Source organism: Hemiscyllium ocellatum, chromosome 47, assembly GCF_020745735.1.
Source record: "Hemiscyllium ocellatum isolate sHemOce1 chromosome 47, sHemOce1.pat.X.cur, whole genome shotgun sequence".
NCBI lineage: Eukaryota > Metazoa > Chordata > Chondrichthyes > Orectolobiformes > Hemiscylliidae > Hemiscyllium > Hemiscyllium ocellatum.
This window is the reverse complement of record NC_083447.1, coordinates 13,419,724-13,439,643: the sequence shown is the minus strand read 5'-3', so window position 1 is coordinate 13,439,643 and position 19,920 is coordinate 13,419,724. Positions and strand designations below refer to the sequence as shown.

At 41.7% G+C, this 19,920-nt stretch overlaps 1 protein-coding gene across 1 annotated transcript in view; it reads right to left on the bottom strand.

Moving 5' to 3' along the window:
• Positions 1–265: 265 nt before the first annotated feature.
• The window catches only part of LOC132836794 (cyclin-dependent kinase-like 1), a 61,496-nt gene continuing 41,841 nt past the window's right edge, over positions 266–19,920 (bottom strand). The window contains exons 5-9 of the mRNA XM_060856264.1: positions 16,291–16,491; positions 14,706–14,788; positions 13,575–13,631; positions 10,368–10,523; positions 266–2,411 (exon numbers count right to left, since the gene is read on the bottom strand). Of these exons, the coding sequence (XP_060712247.1) occupies positions 2,310–2,411; positions 10,368–10,523; positions 13,575–13,631; positions 14,706–14,788; positions 16,291–16,491 (599 nt within the window). The 3' untranslated portion in view covers positions 266–2,309. The remainder of the gene's footprint in view (positions 2,412–10,367; positions 10,524–13,574; positions 13,632–14,705; positions 14,789–16,290; positions 16,492–19,920) is intronic.

Here is a 19,920-nt window from a genome sequence, read left to right as displayed (position 1 = left end):
ACTTTCACAATGTCAGAGTGTACGCTTAGGTAAAGAGAAATAGTTTAAAAAAATTCAATTCCTTAATTGTTTCACAGTTTTGAAATGTGAGGTACTTGCACAGTTACTGGCATGTCTCTTGTTACCAAGGTACTGGCTATTGGCAGGGTGTAGTTTTAGAGGTTACTGAGAGATGCTGTCACCTCCTAACATCTGTTTATAACATGTTATGATGTACAGAACTCTCCCTTAATGTTAAATAAGGAGACAGACTGAATGAACATGATTGTAAGATAAAGTGTTTTATAAACTGTATTTATACATTCCTTTTCAAAACCTCAATGCCCTAAAGTGCTTAACAATCAAATCAGTACTTTTAAAATGTAGTCTCTATCATGATATAGGAAACATGGCGTACATTTATACACAGCATGATCTCACAGTTGTGGCTAGCAAATCAAACAGTTGTACTAGATGGGGAGTGAAGGTCCATCTTCCCACTCACTAACAGGAATGAAGTGTGGAACGTTGCCCTGGACAAAGGCTGTTTCTTTTATATGCATAATTCCAATCTCAGTGGAATACATTATTAAATAAACCAGGAGCTACAATGACTAACCCTCGGTCATTTTGAACACAACAAATAATCTAAGCCAGTAGAACCAATGACATTCATTTAATGTCTAATCTATCCCACAGTTTTCTTTGTCCTTGTTGGATCAGTGGCCCAGGAATCACTCAACAGTTGAATGATGGTGGAGATGAGTTTAGGTTTAGGTTCTTATTTAATGGGGAAGTCAAGATTGAAGGGTCTTAACCCAACCTTGTCCTGTTTTGTAACCATTTAGATCTAACTGCCTCTTTATTGTTTTATTGGTCTGTTGCTTGGCAGCAGGCCTATGGAATTGTGCCAGTTGCCAAATGAAGCTGCACTCTGCTTCCATATAAACAAACAGACTCAGTAAGAAAATATGCTTCTTCAAAGCACTGTGCTTGAAAGCCAGCAGTTGCAAGGGAAATGTAATCCCTATTTGCTGTCCCATAGATCAATGATTTGCCATCAACATCTTTCCCTGTCCCACACATCAATATCACTTCTCCAGCTGCTAAGGATTTTGCATTAATTCCTAACCACTTGAGGTCCCCATTTAGGAAATTAGGTTAGTTTCATCTCATTGATCTCTTCAGTGTTTAAATGAGACACAATGTCTAATATTGGACAAAAATGATGTGTGTGAACAGAATGAATAACTACTGTACATTTCAAATCATTATAGCTGTCACTTGTAGAAAAAAATAGCCATGTAATAGGATATTATCCAGATTTAAATTCTGGTTGGAGAAATAGGTTTCAGTTCAAATCCTGCAATGAAGTAGTTGAAACCACATCTGTCATCCATGCAAACCCAGCAGAGACAGAATGAACCTGGGATATTCTGGAAGTTGAATAGATGCTCAGGCTTCTGACGAGAGAGAAAGGTGACCCCTCCCATGGCATGTACTCACAGGTCATGTGCATACATTAATGACATTATTCTGGAGGAAAAAGTGAGGTCTGCAGATGCTGGAGATCAGAGCTGAAAATGTGTGCCCGAAACGTCAAATCTCCTGTTCCTTGGATGCTGCCTGACCTGCTGCGCTTTCCCAGCAACACATTTTCAGACATTATTCTGGAGACAACTATTGTTTTGGTTGTCTTAAAATCATACAGAGGATGTAAGAATGTAAGGCACTTGTTGTCCAAAAAAGCTTACTTCCTTCTGTTATGATTTTTGGTCACAATTTTCAGCCAACATTTCCCAATGTGAATTACTATGTCAATATTTCTTGTTCAATTTTGCTGTGGGAACAGTCACTGCAATAGTAGGTTCTGGCCAGTAGGTGGCATGCGTTTCTGAAGTAGAAAACTGCCACTGTGAATTTACTGGCCAATAAAAATAATTTGCAAACCAGCATAATGTACAAATGACTGCATATCTCAGGTATTTTCATATATTTAAGAGAACCTGGCTGATGGGTATTATTATTTACTGGACCATCTCCACCAAACATTGCCATATCAGCATGGGCCTGTCGCATTACTTGATAGAACTGGCATTCATGTGGGGGCTGGACCCCTTGCACAAATATGGTCCCAAATTAAGAACACAGGTACACAAGTCCCTGTCCAGCCCAAAACCCCTTCTTAAACCCGTATTTATTGAATAGCCAGGTCCCTGTAAATGCAGTGTGGGGTTGGAAGTGTTCCGTCAGGGGTTCCACTTATTGGGGAAGTTGTGGAAGTGCAGATGGGTGTTTGGCTGGGTTCGCTGGCTTTTGCTGCCATATAGTCAGATGTTGGGCAAGTGATGGTCATTCTTGTGCCGGTGATACTTCTTGGGCTCAGGTGCTGGTGAGATGTTGCTGCTCGTTAGTTGAGGCAGGTACTGGAGCTGGAATAGCAGAAAAATAAACAATGAGAAGCTGCGATCTCACACTCAATTCTGCCTCTTCTCATTTCAGTGAGCTATATGGTGTTGACTGGGGCTCAGGATGCATGGAAATGGTGGGCAAATTCTCCCCTGAAATCTCCCACTTACCAGGGAAAATTTAATTGGGGGGTGGTGGGAAATGTTTATTAGGGAAAAGGTAAATAGACATAACTAGACACCAGGTACCAAGTTCACATCATATACTTTAAAAGTACTAGTTGCTAACTTACATCAAGAACTTGTGCCCTTGTAAATCCTATGTTACTGAGGAAATTAAAGCTTTTCTTGTGTGTTGTGATTTTCAGTTTAATGGAGCAGTGATAGTTATTGAAAATATTGAGGAATTCTCCAACTGCCTCTGTGAGAATCTAAATCCTCTGTATATCAACTCAAATGCAGTAGCTATTGTCACTAAATCTAACCGTGATGTGGAGGTGGCTGATGTTGGACTGGGGTGGACAAGGTCAGAAGTTACCCAACAGGTTTATTTGAAATGTCAAGGTTTCGGAGCGCTGTTCCCTTCATGAGGGGAATTCACCTGATGAAGGGGTAGTACTCCAAAAGTCTGACCTGGTTACTAATTGCCTGCACCACTGATTGAATGAGATAGAGGCTGACAAAAGGAGCCCCTGAAAACCAAAATTTTATCTCCAAAAAAATCTCAAGAATAGCCTGAGGAATAAAATTATTGAGCCCTGATTTTGTTATGCATTGCAATCGAGCCTCCTCACATGCACCATTTTTCTAGAAAGAGGCTCAGAGTGTGATGTAAAGCAGAAATGTTAACTTGTTTCTGATTCCAAATGCACCAAGATCCATCTTCCATTGTTTCAGCTGAAGTAGACTAACTTAGTATGGTTCCTCATCCATTGTGACTCAATAGCTGCACCATTTGTGCACTTCTTGGGGACTTTAGCACACAATCTGGCAAATCCATCAGACCTGAGAGATTGCTGAACTTTGAGGTGCTGTTAGCCAGATTTAATATTAAACCAAGGGCATGTCTCCTTGCTCATGCAATTTTAATATGAAATTGGAGAAGCCCAATGTCAAACCTTTCAAAAGATATTTAAATAGATGACTGTGGGGCAATAGAAACAGATTGTTTCCTGTGATTGGGTCAAGTTGATTTAAGGGATAAAATGCTGCAAATGCAAATGTCCGTAATTGTGAGGTAGGTTTTTTTGGTAAAAAATTCGAAGTTGATCATTATGCTTTGAATTAGAGACGGTGTCGGTGTAATGCAGAAAAAGAGGAATTTGCAAATTGAAGGTGCACAAGATATTAAAAGCAGCATTTCAAGTAGATAAGACCATTAATGAAAAGCGAATGGAATACTGGGTTTCATGGCAAGTTATATATCATCATTCCTCTGTATAAATGAGGGTTCTGTTTCTAAGAACACCCACGGATGATGAAATTTGTGAATGCGGAGCCTGTTAAAAATACAGATTAAAAATCACGATACACCAGTTTGCCTGCAGATGATGAATTTTATTGCTACTTACAAATTTGATTATCTGCACTAAAAAGTAAATCATGAGCTTGCAGATACAGAGGATTTACTATATATATAAAATTCAGATTAAATGGTGAATCTATATTAAACCTTCAAGATCACAGTTGGAGTATTGTGCACAGTTTGGGACTTGTGATGAGGTGTATTGAGGTTACATAGATGCATCAGGATAAAGAATTTCAGGAAGAGAAACATGTTTTGTTTTAGTTGGAACAGAGATTAAGGAGTGATTTGATAAAGGTTTGGAGAAATCATGAAAGAATGAACATGATGTAAAGAACAGATCATTTCTTCTGATTACAGACTCTACCAGACATCTCAAAGCCCTTTAAAGCAATTAAATTACTTAGCGAGTTTTGAGAAGATTTGTAGCTCAGGTTGAGGTTCTGGATGTAGGTTTGCTCGCTGAGCTGGAAGGTTCATTTCCAGACATTTTGTCAACCTACTATGTGACATCTTCAGTGGGCCACCAGGCGAAGCACTGCTGATGATTTCTGCTTTCTTTTCTAAACCTACATCCAGTAAATTACTTTTCAAGTGTAGTCACTGTTGTAATGTAGGAAATAAGCTTACAATTATCTACAGCAGGCTCCCATAAACAGCAATGATAATGACCTGATGATTTGATTTGTAATGTTGAGTGAGTGATAAATTTTAGTCAGGATACTGAAGAGAAATTCTTTGTTGAAAGAAACATAGAAAATTGCAGCAAGCGTAGGTCATTCAGCCTTTCGAGTCTGCTCTTCCATTCAATGCAATCATGGCTTATCCACCTAACTCAGAATCCTGTTTCCGCCTTCTCCCTATTACCTTTGATCCCCGTGGCTCTTAAGACTATAACTAACTCCTTGAAAACGTTCAATGTTTTGGTCTCATCTGCTTTCTGTGGTAGAGATTTCACAAGTTTGCCGGTTTCTGGGAGAAGAAATTTCTCCTCATCTCAGTCCTAAACGGCATACCCCATATCCTCAGACTGTGACCCATTGGTTCTGAACTCCCTGGTCATTGGAAACATCCCTCTTCAGTATCCTGACTAAAATTTAACCTGTCTAGACCTGTTAGAATTTTATACATCTCTATGAGATCTTCCTTCAGTCTTTTAACTTCAAGTGAACACAGTTCTATCTGATCCAGTTCCTCTTCATACATCATCCTGCTATCCCAAGAATCAGTCTGGTAAGTCTTTGTTTCACTCCCACCATAGTCAGAATATCATTCCGCAGATAAGGAAAGGAAAACTGCACACAATACTCCAGGTGTAGTCTCACCAAAGTCCTGTGTAATTGTAGCAAAACATCCCTGCTCCTCCACGTGAATCCTCTCGCTATGAAGGCCAATATACTATTTGCCTTCTTGGCCACCTGCTGAACTTGCATGCTTATTTTCAGCAACCGGTATACAAGTGCACCCTAATCTCACTGCACCTCCCCCTTTCCCAATCCATCACCTGCTTTTGCTACCCATGTGAGTAACCTCACACATATCCACATTATATTTTGTCTGCTTTGCACTTGTCCACACAACTTGTCCAAATCACACTAATATCTCTCTGCATCTTCTTCACAGTACAGCCTCCTACCCATCTTTGTTTTGCCTTCAAAATTGGACATTAAAATCAATGTGAAAGCTGGGGTCCAAGAACTGATGCCTGTGATATCCCATTAATCATTGGCTGCCACCCCCTTTACTGCCTGCCAACCAATTCTCTATATCCATGTCAGAACACTACTTCCAATCCCATGTGCATTAATTTTGCATGCTAATCTCTTCACAGAATCATAGAACATCTGCAGTATGGAAAGAGGCCGATTGGCTCATCAAATCTTCATCAATCTTTCAAAAAGCATCCAACACAAACTGGCTAATTGTCCTAGCCTGCACATCCTTAGACACTACAGACAACTTAGCATGGCCGATTCATCTAACTTACACATCTTTGGACTATGGGACGAAACCCACGCAGACATGGGGAGAATATGAAACTCTACACAGACAGTTGTCCAAGACAGGAATCAAACTCAAGTCCCTGGCTTTGTGAAGTAGCAGCACTAACCACTGAGCCACCCTGCCGCCCCATGTATGGTCTTACGTGGGACCTAATCAAAGGCCTTATAAAAATCCAAGTAAACAATATTCATTGGCTCCCCCTTAGCAACTCTACTAGTTGCATCCTCAAAAAATGCCAGTATGTTTGTCAAGCATAATTCTTCTTTGAAACAGGGCCATGTAATCTTTTATGCCATTTGAAAGGGCAGATGAAGCGTCAGTTTGACACCTCAGTTGAAAGATAATACCTCCAACAGTGCAACACTGCTTCTTTGCTGCAGTCAGACTTGACATTTTTCAACAACTAGAGTAGCACTTCAACCCATACCACAACTTTGTGACTCAGAGGCAAGAGTGCTACCTACTGAGCTAGGGCTGACACAGAATAAGATGATGTAAATACAAGATTAAATGAAAAAATGTAATTCAGAGAACAGACAGCTTTTCTTTTGAATAATGCAACTGTTTTGAAGCTGTGTGATTGGCTTCAAAGTTAGCAATTAAGGACAAATCAATGCTACCATTTAGGAATCAATTAAGCGATGTTGAAAGAAAGATGTTAACAGACTATTAATAACATTAACAACACTATTTTTTGTAGTGAAGGGCTCAATGTCTTGACTTCACATACAATCTCTATGGAAATTCTGATTCTTCTGGCTTTGCCTTTTGGAAAGTCAAATGTTGGGCCAGAGGGGTAGCAGCCACTTACAAGGGCATTATAACATTAGGACAATGCCTGGGATAGAAGAATTAAAGTCGATTAAGGCCAAGTGACCTGTTTTGCAATCTCTCTAATTCAGAGAGATCTCAAGGCACTATTATCCTGACTTGATGTAGATCTCTCAAACAGCATTAGTGAAAGTAGATTATCTAGTTAGCCTGACATAGAGTCATAGAGACATACAGCATGGAAACAGACCCTTCGGTCCAGCCTGTCCATGCCGACCAGATATCCCAACACAATCTAGGTATCCCTCCAAACCCTTCCTATTCATATACCCATCCAGATGCCTTTTAAATGTTGCAAATGTACCAGCCTCCACCACATTCTCTGGCAGCTCATTCCATACACATACCACCCTCTGCGTGAAAAAGTTGCCCCTTAGGTCTCTTTTATATCTTTCCCCTCTCACCCTAAACCTATGCCCTCTAGTTCTGGACTCCCTGACCCCAGAGAAAAGATTTTGTCTATTTATCCTATCCATGCCCCTCATAATTTTGCAAACCTCTATAAGGTCACCCCTCAGCCTCTGACGCTCCAGGGAAAACAGCCCCAGCCTGTTCAGCCTCTCCCTATAGCTCAAATCCTCCAACCCTGGCAACATCCTTGTAAATCTTTTCTGACCCCTTTCAAGTTTCACAACATTTTTCCAATAGGAAGGAGACCAGAATTGCATGCAATATTCCAACAGTGGCCTAACCAATGTCCTGTACAGCTGTAACATGACCTCCCAACTGCTTTACTCAATACTCTGACCAATAAAGGAAAGCATACCAAACGCCTTCTTCATTATCCTATCTACCTGCGACTCCACTTTCAAAGAGCTATGAACCTGCACTCCAAGGTCTCTTTGTTCAGCAACACTCCCTAGGACCTTACCATTAAGTGTATAAGTCTTGCTAAGATTTGCTTTCCCAAAATGCAGCACCTCGCATTTGTCTGAATTAAACTCCATCTGCCACTTCTCAGCCTATTGGCCCATCTGGTCCAGATCCTGTTGTAATCTGAGGTATCTGGAAATATGCTGGCATTCACCTTTGAGGAAATAGTAACAGGACATTTAGAAAATAATATATGTAATATAATTAAAGGGTCAACATGGTTTTGTGGAAGGAAAATAGATGTAATGTGTTGATTTGCAAAAGGCATTTGATATATGCTATAGAAAAGATTACTGAAATCTTCCTGAGCAAGATCTATGAGCAAATATCCCTTGGATGAAGAAACTAGAAATATGGGGTATTAATAAAATGTTCATTGTGAAAATCCCATCTATCTAATTGTAGGTTTTGAGCTAACATGGCAGGAATGGTCTTTGCTCAACAGGAGAAGCCAAGACTTCTCAGTAGACAACCTCCACCCCTTGAGTCTCAATATGGACTTAGAGAGACACAGACAATATTGCACATATAGTCATAGAGTCATACAGCACAGAAATAGACCCTTCGGTCCAACTAGTCCATGCCGAATATATACCCAAACTAAACTAGTCCCACCAGCCTGCTCCTGACCCATATCCTTCCAAACCTTTCTTATTCATGTACTTATCTAAATATTTTTTAAACGTTCTAATTATACCCACATCCACCACATCCTCAGGAAGTTCTGTCCACATGCAAACAACCCTCTATGTAAAACAACTGTCCCTAATTTATTTTTTTAAAATCGTTCTCCTCTCACATTAAAAATGTGCCCTCTAGTCTTGAAATATACTACCGAGGTGTGTTCCCTCTGCAGACCAAGTAACTGACTAATCACCTTAAATTCAGCAAAGCTGAAGTGGTAGTCACTTAGCTCCAGAGAGTTGCATTCAATAACAATATTGTATGAGATAAGCACTTATATTCTAATATATCAGCATAGATAGAGGATTTGCTAGCTGCAACCAAAGGAGCCATATGGATACTTGCCTTTATTAGCCATGACGTAGAGTTTAAGAGCAGGGACATTATGCTAGAACTGTCCAAAAAGTGGGATAGGCCACAGCTAGAGTATTGCGTGCAGTTCTGAAATCAACATTATAGGCGGGATGTGATGTCCTGGAGACATTGCAGAAGATTTTCCAGGATGTTGCCCTGGACTGGAGAGTGATTTGATAGACTGAGGTTGTTTTCTTTGGAGCAGAGGAAACTGAGGTAGGACAGACTGAGATGTATAAATTATGAGAGGCATAGACAGGAAAATACTTTTCCCCTTAATGGAGGGATCAATGACCCGGGTACATAGATTTAAGGTAAGGGAATAGGAGTTTAAGAGCGAATGTGAGAGAATTGTTTTTCACTTAGAGAGCGGTGGGAATCTGGAACTCACTATCTGCAAGGCTGGCAGATGCAGAACCCTTCACAACAATTAAGAAGTATTTAAATGTACACTTTTGGTGCCTAGGCGTACAAGGTTATGAGCCAGGTGCTGGAAGTTGCGAGATTAGAATAGTTAGACATTTGTTTTTGACTAGTGCAGACCCAAAAGCCCTTTTTCTGTGCAGTAGGCCTCTACAATAATGCTTCAAGATAAATGGGTACATTTCAGATGGGCAAACTGTCACTAGATGCCGATGAATTCAATGCTGGGGGCTCAACTATTTACTATTTATATTAATGTCTTAGATAAATAAACATAGGGAACTGTAGCCAATTATGCTGATGACTCAAAGACAGATTGAAAAGTAAGTTTTGTGAAACATACAAAGATTCTGTAAAAGCACACAGGTAGTTTGAATGAATAAAGAAGATGTATGAGTTGGAGTAAAATGTGGGAAGCTCAGAGACTATAGCAAAAATAGAAAAGCAGAGCGTTATTTAAGATATGTGGAAAATCGTGGTACAAAGAGATCTGGATGTCCTTGTAACTTAAACAAGTTCTCAGCCGATTCAGCTTGTAATTAGGAAGGCAAATGTAATGTTGACTGATATTGCACAGCAGATGAAGTCTGAAAGTAGGAAAGGTTTGCTGTAATTGTACAAGGTAGTAGCAAGATCACACCAAGATGTACTGTGGTTTTGGTCATTCTAGTTCATGATGGATACACATGCATTGGAGGAAGTTCAGAGAGATTCACCAGATTGGTTCCCAGGATAAGTAATGAGGAAAGGACCTATAATAATTGCTGGGATTAAGAACATAAGGTAATCTTATTAAACCATAAGTTAATGGGAGGGCTGGCACACGGTAAATTCTGAGAGGATAGTCCCTTCTTGTGGGAAGAACTAGGGGCCATATTCCGGAATAGGCAATCTCCCAGTTGAAATTTCTTCTGAGGGTTTTAAATCTTTTGGAATCATCTACCCCAGATAGCAATGGGAATGGAGTCACTGAATATATTCAGGTTGATACAAACAAATTATTGAATTATAGGGGAATGAAAGGATATATGGAGAAAACAGGAAAGGAAGTGGAAGACAAAATCTGATCAACCATCTTACTGAATGGTGGAGCAAGCTTGAATGGCCTATTCCTGCTCTTTTTTAAAATGTCTTTATGTGCACATGTAACTGATTGAGAAATGTGATGTAGTTAGCAAAATTATAATCCTTGTGCATTATCTGCCTCAACTGCCTCATGGCTTAAGTTCCTTGTTGAATAAAATGGCTAGCCAGTTACATTGGATTAAAACATTCTTTGCCCTTACCCCAGGTGGACGCCTGCGTGGCATCTTGTCATGCTTCCTATTGAGCTTCTCAGCATCTTTGTTGCTCTCCATCTCCTCCCGGCAGCTTTCAAAGTGTGGGTGCTGCAGCAACTGCTCACATGTTAGCCTCTCTGAGGGATCCATCATCAGACAGCCCTAAGATGAACATTGAGGTAACAGATTTTAACACCAAGCCCTTATTAATCCTTCAACAAAGGCATTTTTCATTGAATTTAGCAGAGATCAAGGCACATCCACCTTAACCACTAATCATGACGAGACCAGCCTCTGTGCAGGACGTGAGACTAACTGCATAAGCGGTAGCAGTGTCTAGAGTCAATGAAATGTGTCCATGATGCAAGAACTATATAGATAGTACATTCAGAGAGTTGGTCACACTGCAAATTGGGATCAAGCAGGCAGAAAGGGAATGGGTGACTGCTAGGCAGTCCATGAGAAACAGGCAGGTAGTGCAGGAGAACCCAGAAGGTCCTGCTCACTAATTGACTTTCTGCTCTGAATATCAGTGAGGGTGACAGATTCTTGAAGTGCAGCTGGCCCAGCAGGGGAGGAAGAAGCATGGAAGTCAAGTATTGATTTTTCTTTTAGTTTTTAGGAAAGACAGATATTTCTCCCGCCCTCAGTGTAAGCTCAAGATGGTTTGTTGCATACCTGATTCTAGGGTCAGAATTTCAAGAGTGGATGTAGGACATCGATTTGGGGGAGGGCATGGTCTACATTGGTACTAATGACATAGGTAGGAATTGGGACAGAATCATTAAATAAAATTTTAAAGGAGCTCGGTAGAAAATTAGTAAGCAGGACCTCTAATGTAGCATCTTCAGATCGCTCCCAGTTTCATGTGCAAGTGAGTACAAAAAAGAAAGATAAGGCTGAAGACTGATGAATATGTAGCTGGAAAGTTAGTGCAAGAAGGATTCTTGGGACATGGACTGGCTTTGGGGATGATATCACCTGTACTAGCTTGATGGGTTGCAATTGAGAGAGTTGGGACTGTGTTTGTTGCAGAAAGTTTTGTTGTTGCTATTGTGGAGTGTTTAAACTAATTCTGTAGAGTTGTAACCAGGAGAGATTATTGAAAAGTAATTCCAGGCTCTACAAAATGCTCCAAGCCCTCAGTTTCTTCCTCTCCCGCTGACCAAATCAGAACCCCTCCACTGACACACTAATTTGATTGTCTGAACTGCTCCTCACCCTCAAGAACTTCTTCAAATCCTTCCACTTTCTTCAGACTATAGGAGTAACCATAGGCTCCAGGTATGCCTGCCTCTTCGTCAGATATGTGGAACAGTCCATCTTCTGTAGTTACACTGGCACCATTTCCCCACTTTTTCTTCCGCTACATTGATGACCATATCAGCACCACCTCATGCTCCCACAAGGAGGTTGAACAGTTCATCAACTTTATGAATACTTTCCACTCTGACCTTAAGTTCACCTGGACCATCTCAGATACCTCGCTCCCCTTCCTGGACCTCTCTGTCTCCATTTCTAGCGACTCAACATAGACATATACTTCAAATCCACTGACTCCCACAGCTACCTGGACTACACCTCCTCCCACTTCCCCCCCCCCCCCCTATAAAAATGCTATCCCTTACTCCCAAATGAGCAATTCCACTCCAGAACATACCAGATGGCCTCCTACTTCAAGGACTGCAATTTCCCCTCCCACATGGTCAACAATGCCCTCCAGGGATTCTGCTCCACTTCCCCCACATCTACCCTTGAACCCTACCCCTCCAACCGCAAGAAGGATAGAGCACCCCGGTAGTCACCTTCCACCCAATCTCTGGGTACAGCACATTATCCTCTGACATTTCCACCATCTACAGTCAGACCCCACCACCGCAGACATATTTCCCACCACATCCCTAACAGCATTCCACAGAGACCATTCCCTCAATGACTCCATCGTTAGGTCCACGCCCATCGCAAACCCACCCTCCACACCCAGCAACTTCCCTTGCCACCGCATATAAAACGTGTGCCCACACCTCCCCCATCACCTCCATCCAAGGTCCCAAAGGATCCTTCCACATCTGGCAGAGATCTTCCTGCACATCCAAACCTCATCTATTGTGTCCGTTGCTCTTGATGTGGTCTGTTCTACATTGGGGAGACAGGACGCCAACTCATGGAACATTTCAGGGAACATCTCCATCGCCCTGTGGCTGAACACTTCAACTCCCCCTCCCATTCTGCCAGGTCATGCACATCCTGAGCCTCCTCCACTGCCAAATCCTAGCTACTAGACTGCCTGGAGGAAGAACGCCTCATCTTCTGCCTTGGGACCCTCCAACCACACGGCATCAACGTCCATTTCACCAGTTTCTTCATCTCTCCTCCCCCTACTTCAACTCTGCATCACCCTCTTGAACTGTCCCACCTGTCCATCTTCCTTCACACCTATCCACTCCATCCTCTGCTCCGGCCTATCACCATCACACGCCACCTACATCTACCTATCGCCTTCCCAGCTACCTTCCCCCAGGCCCATTCCCCTCTTTATTTATCTGTCAGCCACCCTCCCATCCACATTCCTGATGATGTGCTTATGCACTAAACATCGATTCTCCTGCTTCTTGGATGCTGCCTGACCTGTTGTGCTTTTCCAGCACAATACCTTTTGACTCTGCACAAAATGCTAGGAGAAGCACAAAGCACTATAATAGAGAATAAGTAGTTTATTGGTGAAGTCTAAATCAGGGTGACAGTGCATGTACGAGAATGCATGAGTATAGATAATCAGACTGGGGAGTTACTTGCTTGGATGAGTGCAGCTCCAAATGGAGACTATTCCATGGGACTCCTGACTTGTGCTGAAAAGATGTTATACAGGTTTTTGGGAGCTGGAAGTCAGAAGTGAGGGTATATGTATATAATACGATTGGAACAAAATTCTGATTATGTATTGAAATGTTGCCATAAGAGGTATGGTTTTCACAATACAGTTAGATAGACAGAAGTAAGGTTTCTGATACATTAATAGCTTAAATGTAAGCAAGTAATACCAGATGGAACAGTAGTCCATTGCAATTTTTGTTTTGTTAATTCCACAGCCCAAACTAATATTGTGAGCACCTCCAAGTTGATCAATGTGTTCTGTGTATCTTTCCCAATGCAGCGATATTTGGGATGTTTCACATTGCAGACGCTTGTGAGCAGCTGATACTGTTCACTCACCTTCATTAAGTGAAGGGCCTGAGCAGATATGTGTGGAAACTTCACCTCCAACGGTTCCTGGGTGGGTCAGACAAACAAACAGCAGAATTAGTGAACAGGCTGGGGCTGTTTTTCCTGGAGCGTCGGATGCTGAGTAGTGACCTTATAGAGGTTTACAAAATTATGAAGGGCATGGATAGGGCAAATAGGCAAAGTCTTTTCCCTGGGGTTGGGGAGTCCAGAACTAGAGGGCACAGGTTTAGGGTGAGAGGGGAAACATATAAAAAAGACCTATGGGGCAACTGTTTCACACAGAGGGTGGTATGTGTATGGAATGAGCTGCCAGAGGAAGTGGTGGAGGCTGGTACAATTGCAATATTTAAAAGGCTTTTTGATGAGTATATGAATAGGAAGGGTTTGGAAGGATATGGGCCGGGTGCTGGCAGGTGGGACTAAATGGGGTTGGGATATCTGGTCAGCATGGATAGGTTGGACTGAAGGGTCTGTTTCCATACTGTACATTTCTATGACTCTAGTGCTCTGACTGATCTTCATTGCACCCGGCTTCAGACATAATGAATTAACTTGTCCATTGCTGGATGGCTGCCAATGACAGTGAGATAAGGCCTCTGAGTGGACACTAAATGTCCACTTGAGGGCTTCAGTTAAGTGACAGGGTGGTCATACCATCTACAAACTTTCTTGTCATGGACTTAATCATAACTATGGCAGGAAGGCAATGGGATTTCCACATTCCCACCTTACAGAATGATCTTCCTACCGTCAAACTCACATGAAGCTTGGTGAAGAGAAAAAGAGAGAAAAGAAAAGAATTTAAATTCCATTCACTGTTTTCAGATGGGACATTAAAGAGACTATGAAAGATTACAGGGTAGCACAAAGCACTATTTCAAAGGAGAGAAGAGCTGTCTTTAATACCGTCTAAAGAAAGGTCACTAAAGTCAATTAATTGTAGTTTTTCTTTGCTGTCTGTGTGGAAGTGCCTGTGTTAAATTGACTACCATATTTCCCACGACAGTGACTACATTTTAGAAGTATGTCATTGGCTTTAAAATGCAATGGGACATCCCAAGGCTGTTAGAGACACTTTAGAAATGGAGGTCATTTCATTTAATGAAGGAGGTCCTTTACCATGATGTCAGGAACTGGAATACTGACTCCACTGAAGAACTGGTTGGAACTAAACACCTTTTGGTGCCGAGGGATGAGATCCCCTGTGGGAGCAGAGGGGAATAATTACACAATGCCAATATAAATTATAAAATGAGGCACAACATCAAGCAAAATATCGAGGTATCCTCATACTGAAGTTAAAAAAAAAAAGTGCTGGGAAAATTTAGGAAGTCTGACAGCATCTGTAGAGTCAGGAACAGTTAATGTTGAATCTGATATATTACTTCTATGGAATCTTTGGCTTTCTGAAAAATAGCCATTTTGGATATAAAATGTTATCTGTTCCTTTCTCCACAGGTGCTGCCAGACCCACTCAGTTTCTTCAGCACTTTCCGTTTTTGTTTCAGATCTCCAATGGTTTGCTTTTACATTCATCCACTAGGAGTGTGCAGTATTGTAGAATCTGTAAATCAGCTTAGCTTAGGAGCACAAAATGTCACTGAACTCCAATGTTTATGGGCCCTTTGAGGGTCCAAAGTCCAAGAGTGGAATATTGGAAGTGCGAATCCAGCCTGCAAGCTTTTTCTTACACTAGTTCACAATGTTTCCAGTTGCTGATGCCTTGCAAATGTGTATGGGAGGATGTATAGTGATGATGGAGATTGCCAACAGCCTCCAGGACAATTGATTGAATTCCTGGACATTGCTACAAGAAAGTCTGGAGAAAAATCGTAAGGATGTTTAAAAAGATGTTTTTCATTTTCTTTGGATACCATAGAGAGGGAGTGTTGAGGCTGTCAACTGGCAACCAAGACTCGACTAAGCAGGAGTTCACTTTCCACTGGCCATGAGACAGCAGAGCGCCATATTCTGGGTGACTACTGACACAATAGTGATGGTTGCAGGAAGTCATGCACTAAAACTCCAGATACACATCTAACCAAAGTTATCAACATTGAGATAAAGGGTTAGGATGTCGCTGATGGACCTCCAGTGTACCAACACACACTGCTAACCCCATGCTGAGGCCAGATGGAAACAGGGTGCAGAATGGAACTTTGCTCAGGCTTAGAGAGGGATGGCAATGTTAAAGAATTCATGGCTACAGCTAGGACCGTGCTGAGACCGGACATTCATCAGGCAAAGTGGGAACCTCATGAACATGAGCTTGTTAGCTAAGGTGGAATTCCTCACATATTCTGAGCTCATTGGCTCTGTGGAGGACAATCAGATGCTCAAAATGATATATTATGGTTTCTAGTGGGGTTTCAAATAAGATACTGGACATAAAAATGTCCAGTACCAGACTATCTTAAATAAATCAGACTTTATTATAGATGGAATTATCAATGCACTTCTGACTTTAAAGTTCAAACATGAAATACTTCAAAATGATGACAATATTGTAATTAAACTGCCTTGATGATGGCATTCTGTCACAAAGAATGCCATCATCAGTTTGGAACCTCTTTGGAGCATTAACTACTTATTCAGTATAGTCTCAGTTCATAAATTAATATGACGTATATAACACAAGTGCATTTGGTGTCAACACAACTAAGCAACAGCAATGACTGAAACTGTTCTAGGATCTGCAGCTCACCCAGTGTCCTCCTGATTAGATAGAGCTGATCAACATCAGACCGTCCAGGCCATAGAGGATTGCCCGAGGTGAGCTCAGCAAAAACACAGCCTATTGCCCAGACATCCACTGGGGGTCCATATTGCGTATCTCCAACCAGAAGTTCTGGGGCACGGTACCAGCGAGTTGCCACATAATCAGTGTAGTCATCCCCTGGACCAGCTGGAACAGAGTGATTAAGATGTTAACATGTTAACGTCAGACCAGGTCAATTACATTTCCCTAAAAGAAACAGTAAGGATCCCAAGAGGGGCACCTACATTAAACCTCTCAGGTGACTCGGGCCCATCCACTCCAGTTTGTCAACTGTCTCTCTCGTACGTAAATGAAAAACTTCCAACAAAGCATGCCCTCCAAAATGCTTTACAGCCAATTAAATTTTCTTGAAATGTGGTCACTATTGCAAGGTAGGAAATTTGACAGCCAATTTTCAAATCATAAGATCTCACAACAGTAATACTGAAATAATGAGATAATCTGTCTTTAACAATGTTGGTCGTACTGTAAATATTAGCACAGGATTTTACCCTCCATGAGAGATCTCCAGCATCACTGATACTAATTTGATTCTTTCAGTCAGATGTCAAGGAACGGCTGAAGGCACTGGTAACAAACTACCCTGAAGAGCTCCTGCAGTGATCTCCTGGGGCTGACATGATAGACCTTTAACAACCACAACCATCTTCCTTTGTGCCAGATGTGAAAAGGCTGTGGGTGCTGACAAGATTCCAGCAATAGTACTGAGGACTGTGTTCCAGAACTAGCTGCGCCCTTAGTTAAGCTGTTTCACTACAATGGAAACTACCTAGCAATCAGGAAAATTGCTCAACTATGTTCTGTTCACAAAAAAGACAAATCCAATTTGGACAACATTTTTAAGGAATTCTAATCCATTCATGGGCATTGCTGGCTGGGCTGGCATTTATTACTCATCCCTTGAGGCTATTGAGAATGTGTTGGTGAGCTGCTTTCTGGAACTGTTGCTGTCTGTGTGCTGTACATAGACGTATAACACTGTTATCCAGGACTGTGAAGCAGAGATACTTCAGGAATGGCCATATATTTCCAAATCAGGATGGTGATTGGCTTGGAAGGGAACTTGCAGTGTTTGATGATATAGTTTCTGCTGCTTGTGTCCTTCCAGATGACACTAGGTTTGGAAGGTTCTGTCTGAGGAACTTTGGTGAATTTCTGCATTGCATCTAGTAATTGGTACATACTGCTGTGATTGAGAGTCTGTGGTAAAAATAAAATGGATGTGGTGGCAATCAAGTGATCTGTTTATCCCACTTCTTGAGTGTTGTTGGAGCATCGCTGATCTAGGGAAATGTAGACTGATAGGATGATAATTAGAATCATAAAATCCCCACATTGTGTAATTGGCCCTACGGCCCAACAAGTCTACACTGTCCCTCCGAACAGTAAACCACCCACACCTAATCCTCTACCCAATACTCGCTCCTGACTTGTGCCTTGCAGATGGTGGACAGTTTTAGGAAGTCAGAAAGTGAGTTACTCATTGCAGTATTCCTAGCTTCTGACCTGTTCTGTTGCCACTGTATTTATACGGATGGTCCAGTTCAGTTTCTGGTCAATGGTAGACCCAACATGTTGATAATTGAGGATTCAGCGATGGTAACCCCATTGAATATCAAAGGACGATGGTTTGATTCTCTATTGTTAGAGATGATATTGTCTGACTTTTATGTGGCGCGAATTGTCTCCCAAGCCCGGATATTGTCCAGGTCTCACTGCACTTGGATATGAAATACTTAAGTACCTGAGTAGTTGCAAGTGCTGCTGAACACTGTAATCATTAGCTAACATCCACATGTTTGACCCTATGATGGAGGGAAGTCCTTTGAAGAAATTACTGAAGATAATTGGGCCTATGACACTCCCTTGAGGAATTCCTCCAGAGATGTTCTGCAGCTATGACGACTGCCCTCCGATATTCTTACTTTCTGCCAGAAATGACTCCAACAAGTGCAGGTTAGGTAAACTGGCCATGCTAAATTGCCTGTAGTGTGCAGGGATGTATAGGTTAGGGGCATTAGTCAGGGGTAAATATAAAGTAATAGGGTAGAGGAATGGGGCTGGGTAGTTAATCTTCAGAAGGTCGGTGTGGATTTATTGGACCAAAGGGCCTGTATCACTTTGGGGATTCTATGATTCTAATTACTGTCCTATCAGTCTATATTTGAACACATAAATAGTGAAAGGGGTCATTTGCAGCACTATTAGGAGGCAGTTGCTCAGCAGAAACCTGGTCATTTACACCCAATGTAGGTTTTGCCAGAGCCACTCAACTCTTGCCCTTGTTGCAGCATTGGTCCTAACAGACAAAAGAGCAGAACTCCAGAGGTGAGGTGACTGTGATTATTCTCAACATCAAAAGAATTTGACCAAGTAAAACTTAAAGAAGTCTCTGAAAAACTAAAATCAGTAGGAGTTGGAAAAGGGGAAGAAACTCTCCTCTTGTCAGAGTCATATCTGTCACAAAGGAAGATGGTTGTGGTTGTTGGAGGTCTATTATATCAACCCCAGGAGATCAGTGCAGGAGCTCTTTGGGGTAGCTTGTTAACCCAACCACCTTGAAGTACTTCAGCAAACACCTTCCCTCCATCAAGCCATATGTGCACTGAATAATGCACAATGTTCAGCAGCTTTTGTGACTCTTCAGATAATGAAATCATCACTGTCCACATGCAGTAAGATCCGGACAACATCAACACTTGAGCTGATAATTGGCAATTAACATTTGCGCCACACAGGTATCGAAAAATGACCATATCAAAGTGGAAAGAATCTAACCATCATCCTTGTTGTTCAACAGCATTACCATTGATAAATCCCTTGTGATCAATATCCAAGGACTTACCATTGACCAGAAACTGATCAGAACCAGTCATGTAAATGCTGTAGATACAAAAACAGGTCAGAGACTGGAATTCTGTGAAGAACACATCACCTTGTGACTTCCCAAAACCTGTTTACCTTCTATAAGGCACAAGAAAGGGTGTGATGGAACTCTCACCTTGCTTGAGTGAATGCAGCCCCAACAATAACCAAGAAACTTAACATCATCCAGGACAAAGCAGCCTGCTTGACTGGCACCTTATGTACCATCTTCACCAATTGTGCACTGACAGCAGTGTGCATCATCTATAAGATGTGCTGCAATAACTTACCATTATTTCTCCAATAGCACCTCCCAAACTTGTGCTGGTACCATTCAGAGGAAGAAGAATGCATGTGCAAAGGAACACCACCTAACCACGAGTTCCCCTCCAAGCCACATATTCTCCTGACTTCACCTGATGAAGATGTGTCGCTCTGAAAGCTAGTGTGCTTCCAATTAAAGCTGTTGGACTATAACCTGGTGTTGTGTGATTTTTAACTCTGAAAGTATATTGTTATTGTTTAACGGTCACTATACATGATCCAACTGTGCCTCGGCTGATTCCCCCTTTCTGCTGCTCTCCAATTTAGCTGCTAGAAGAGAGCAACTTTTCAGCTTTGATCAAGTGGCTGAAATACTGACATCAATTTTAAAAAGAGTTCTTTCTGCTCAAGTAATTTCATATATCT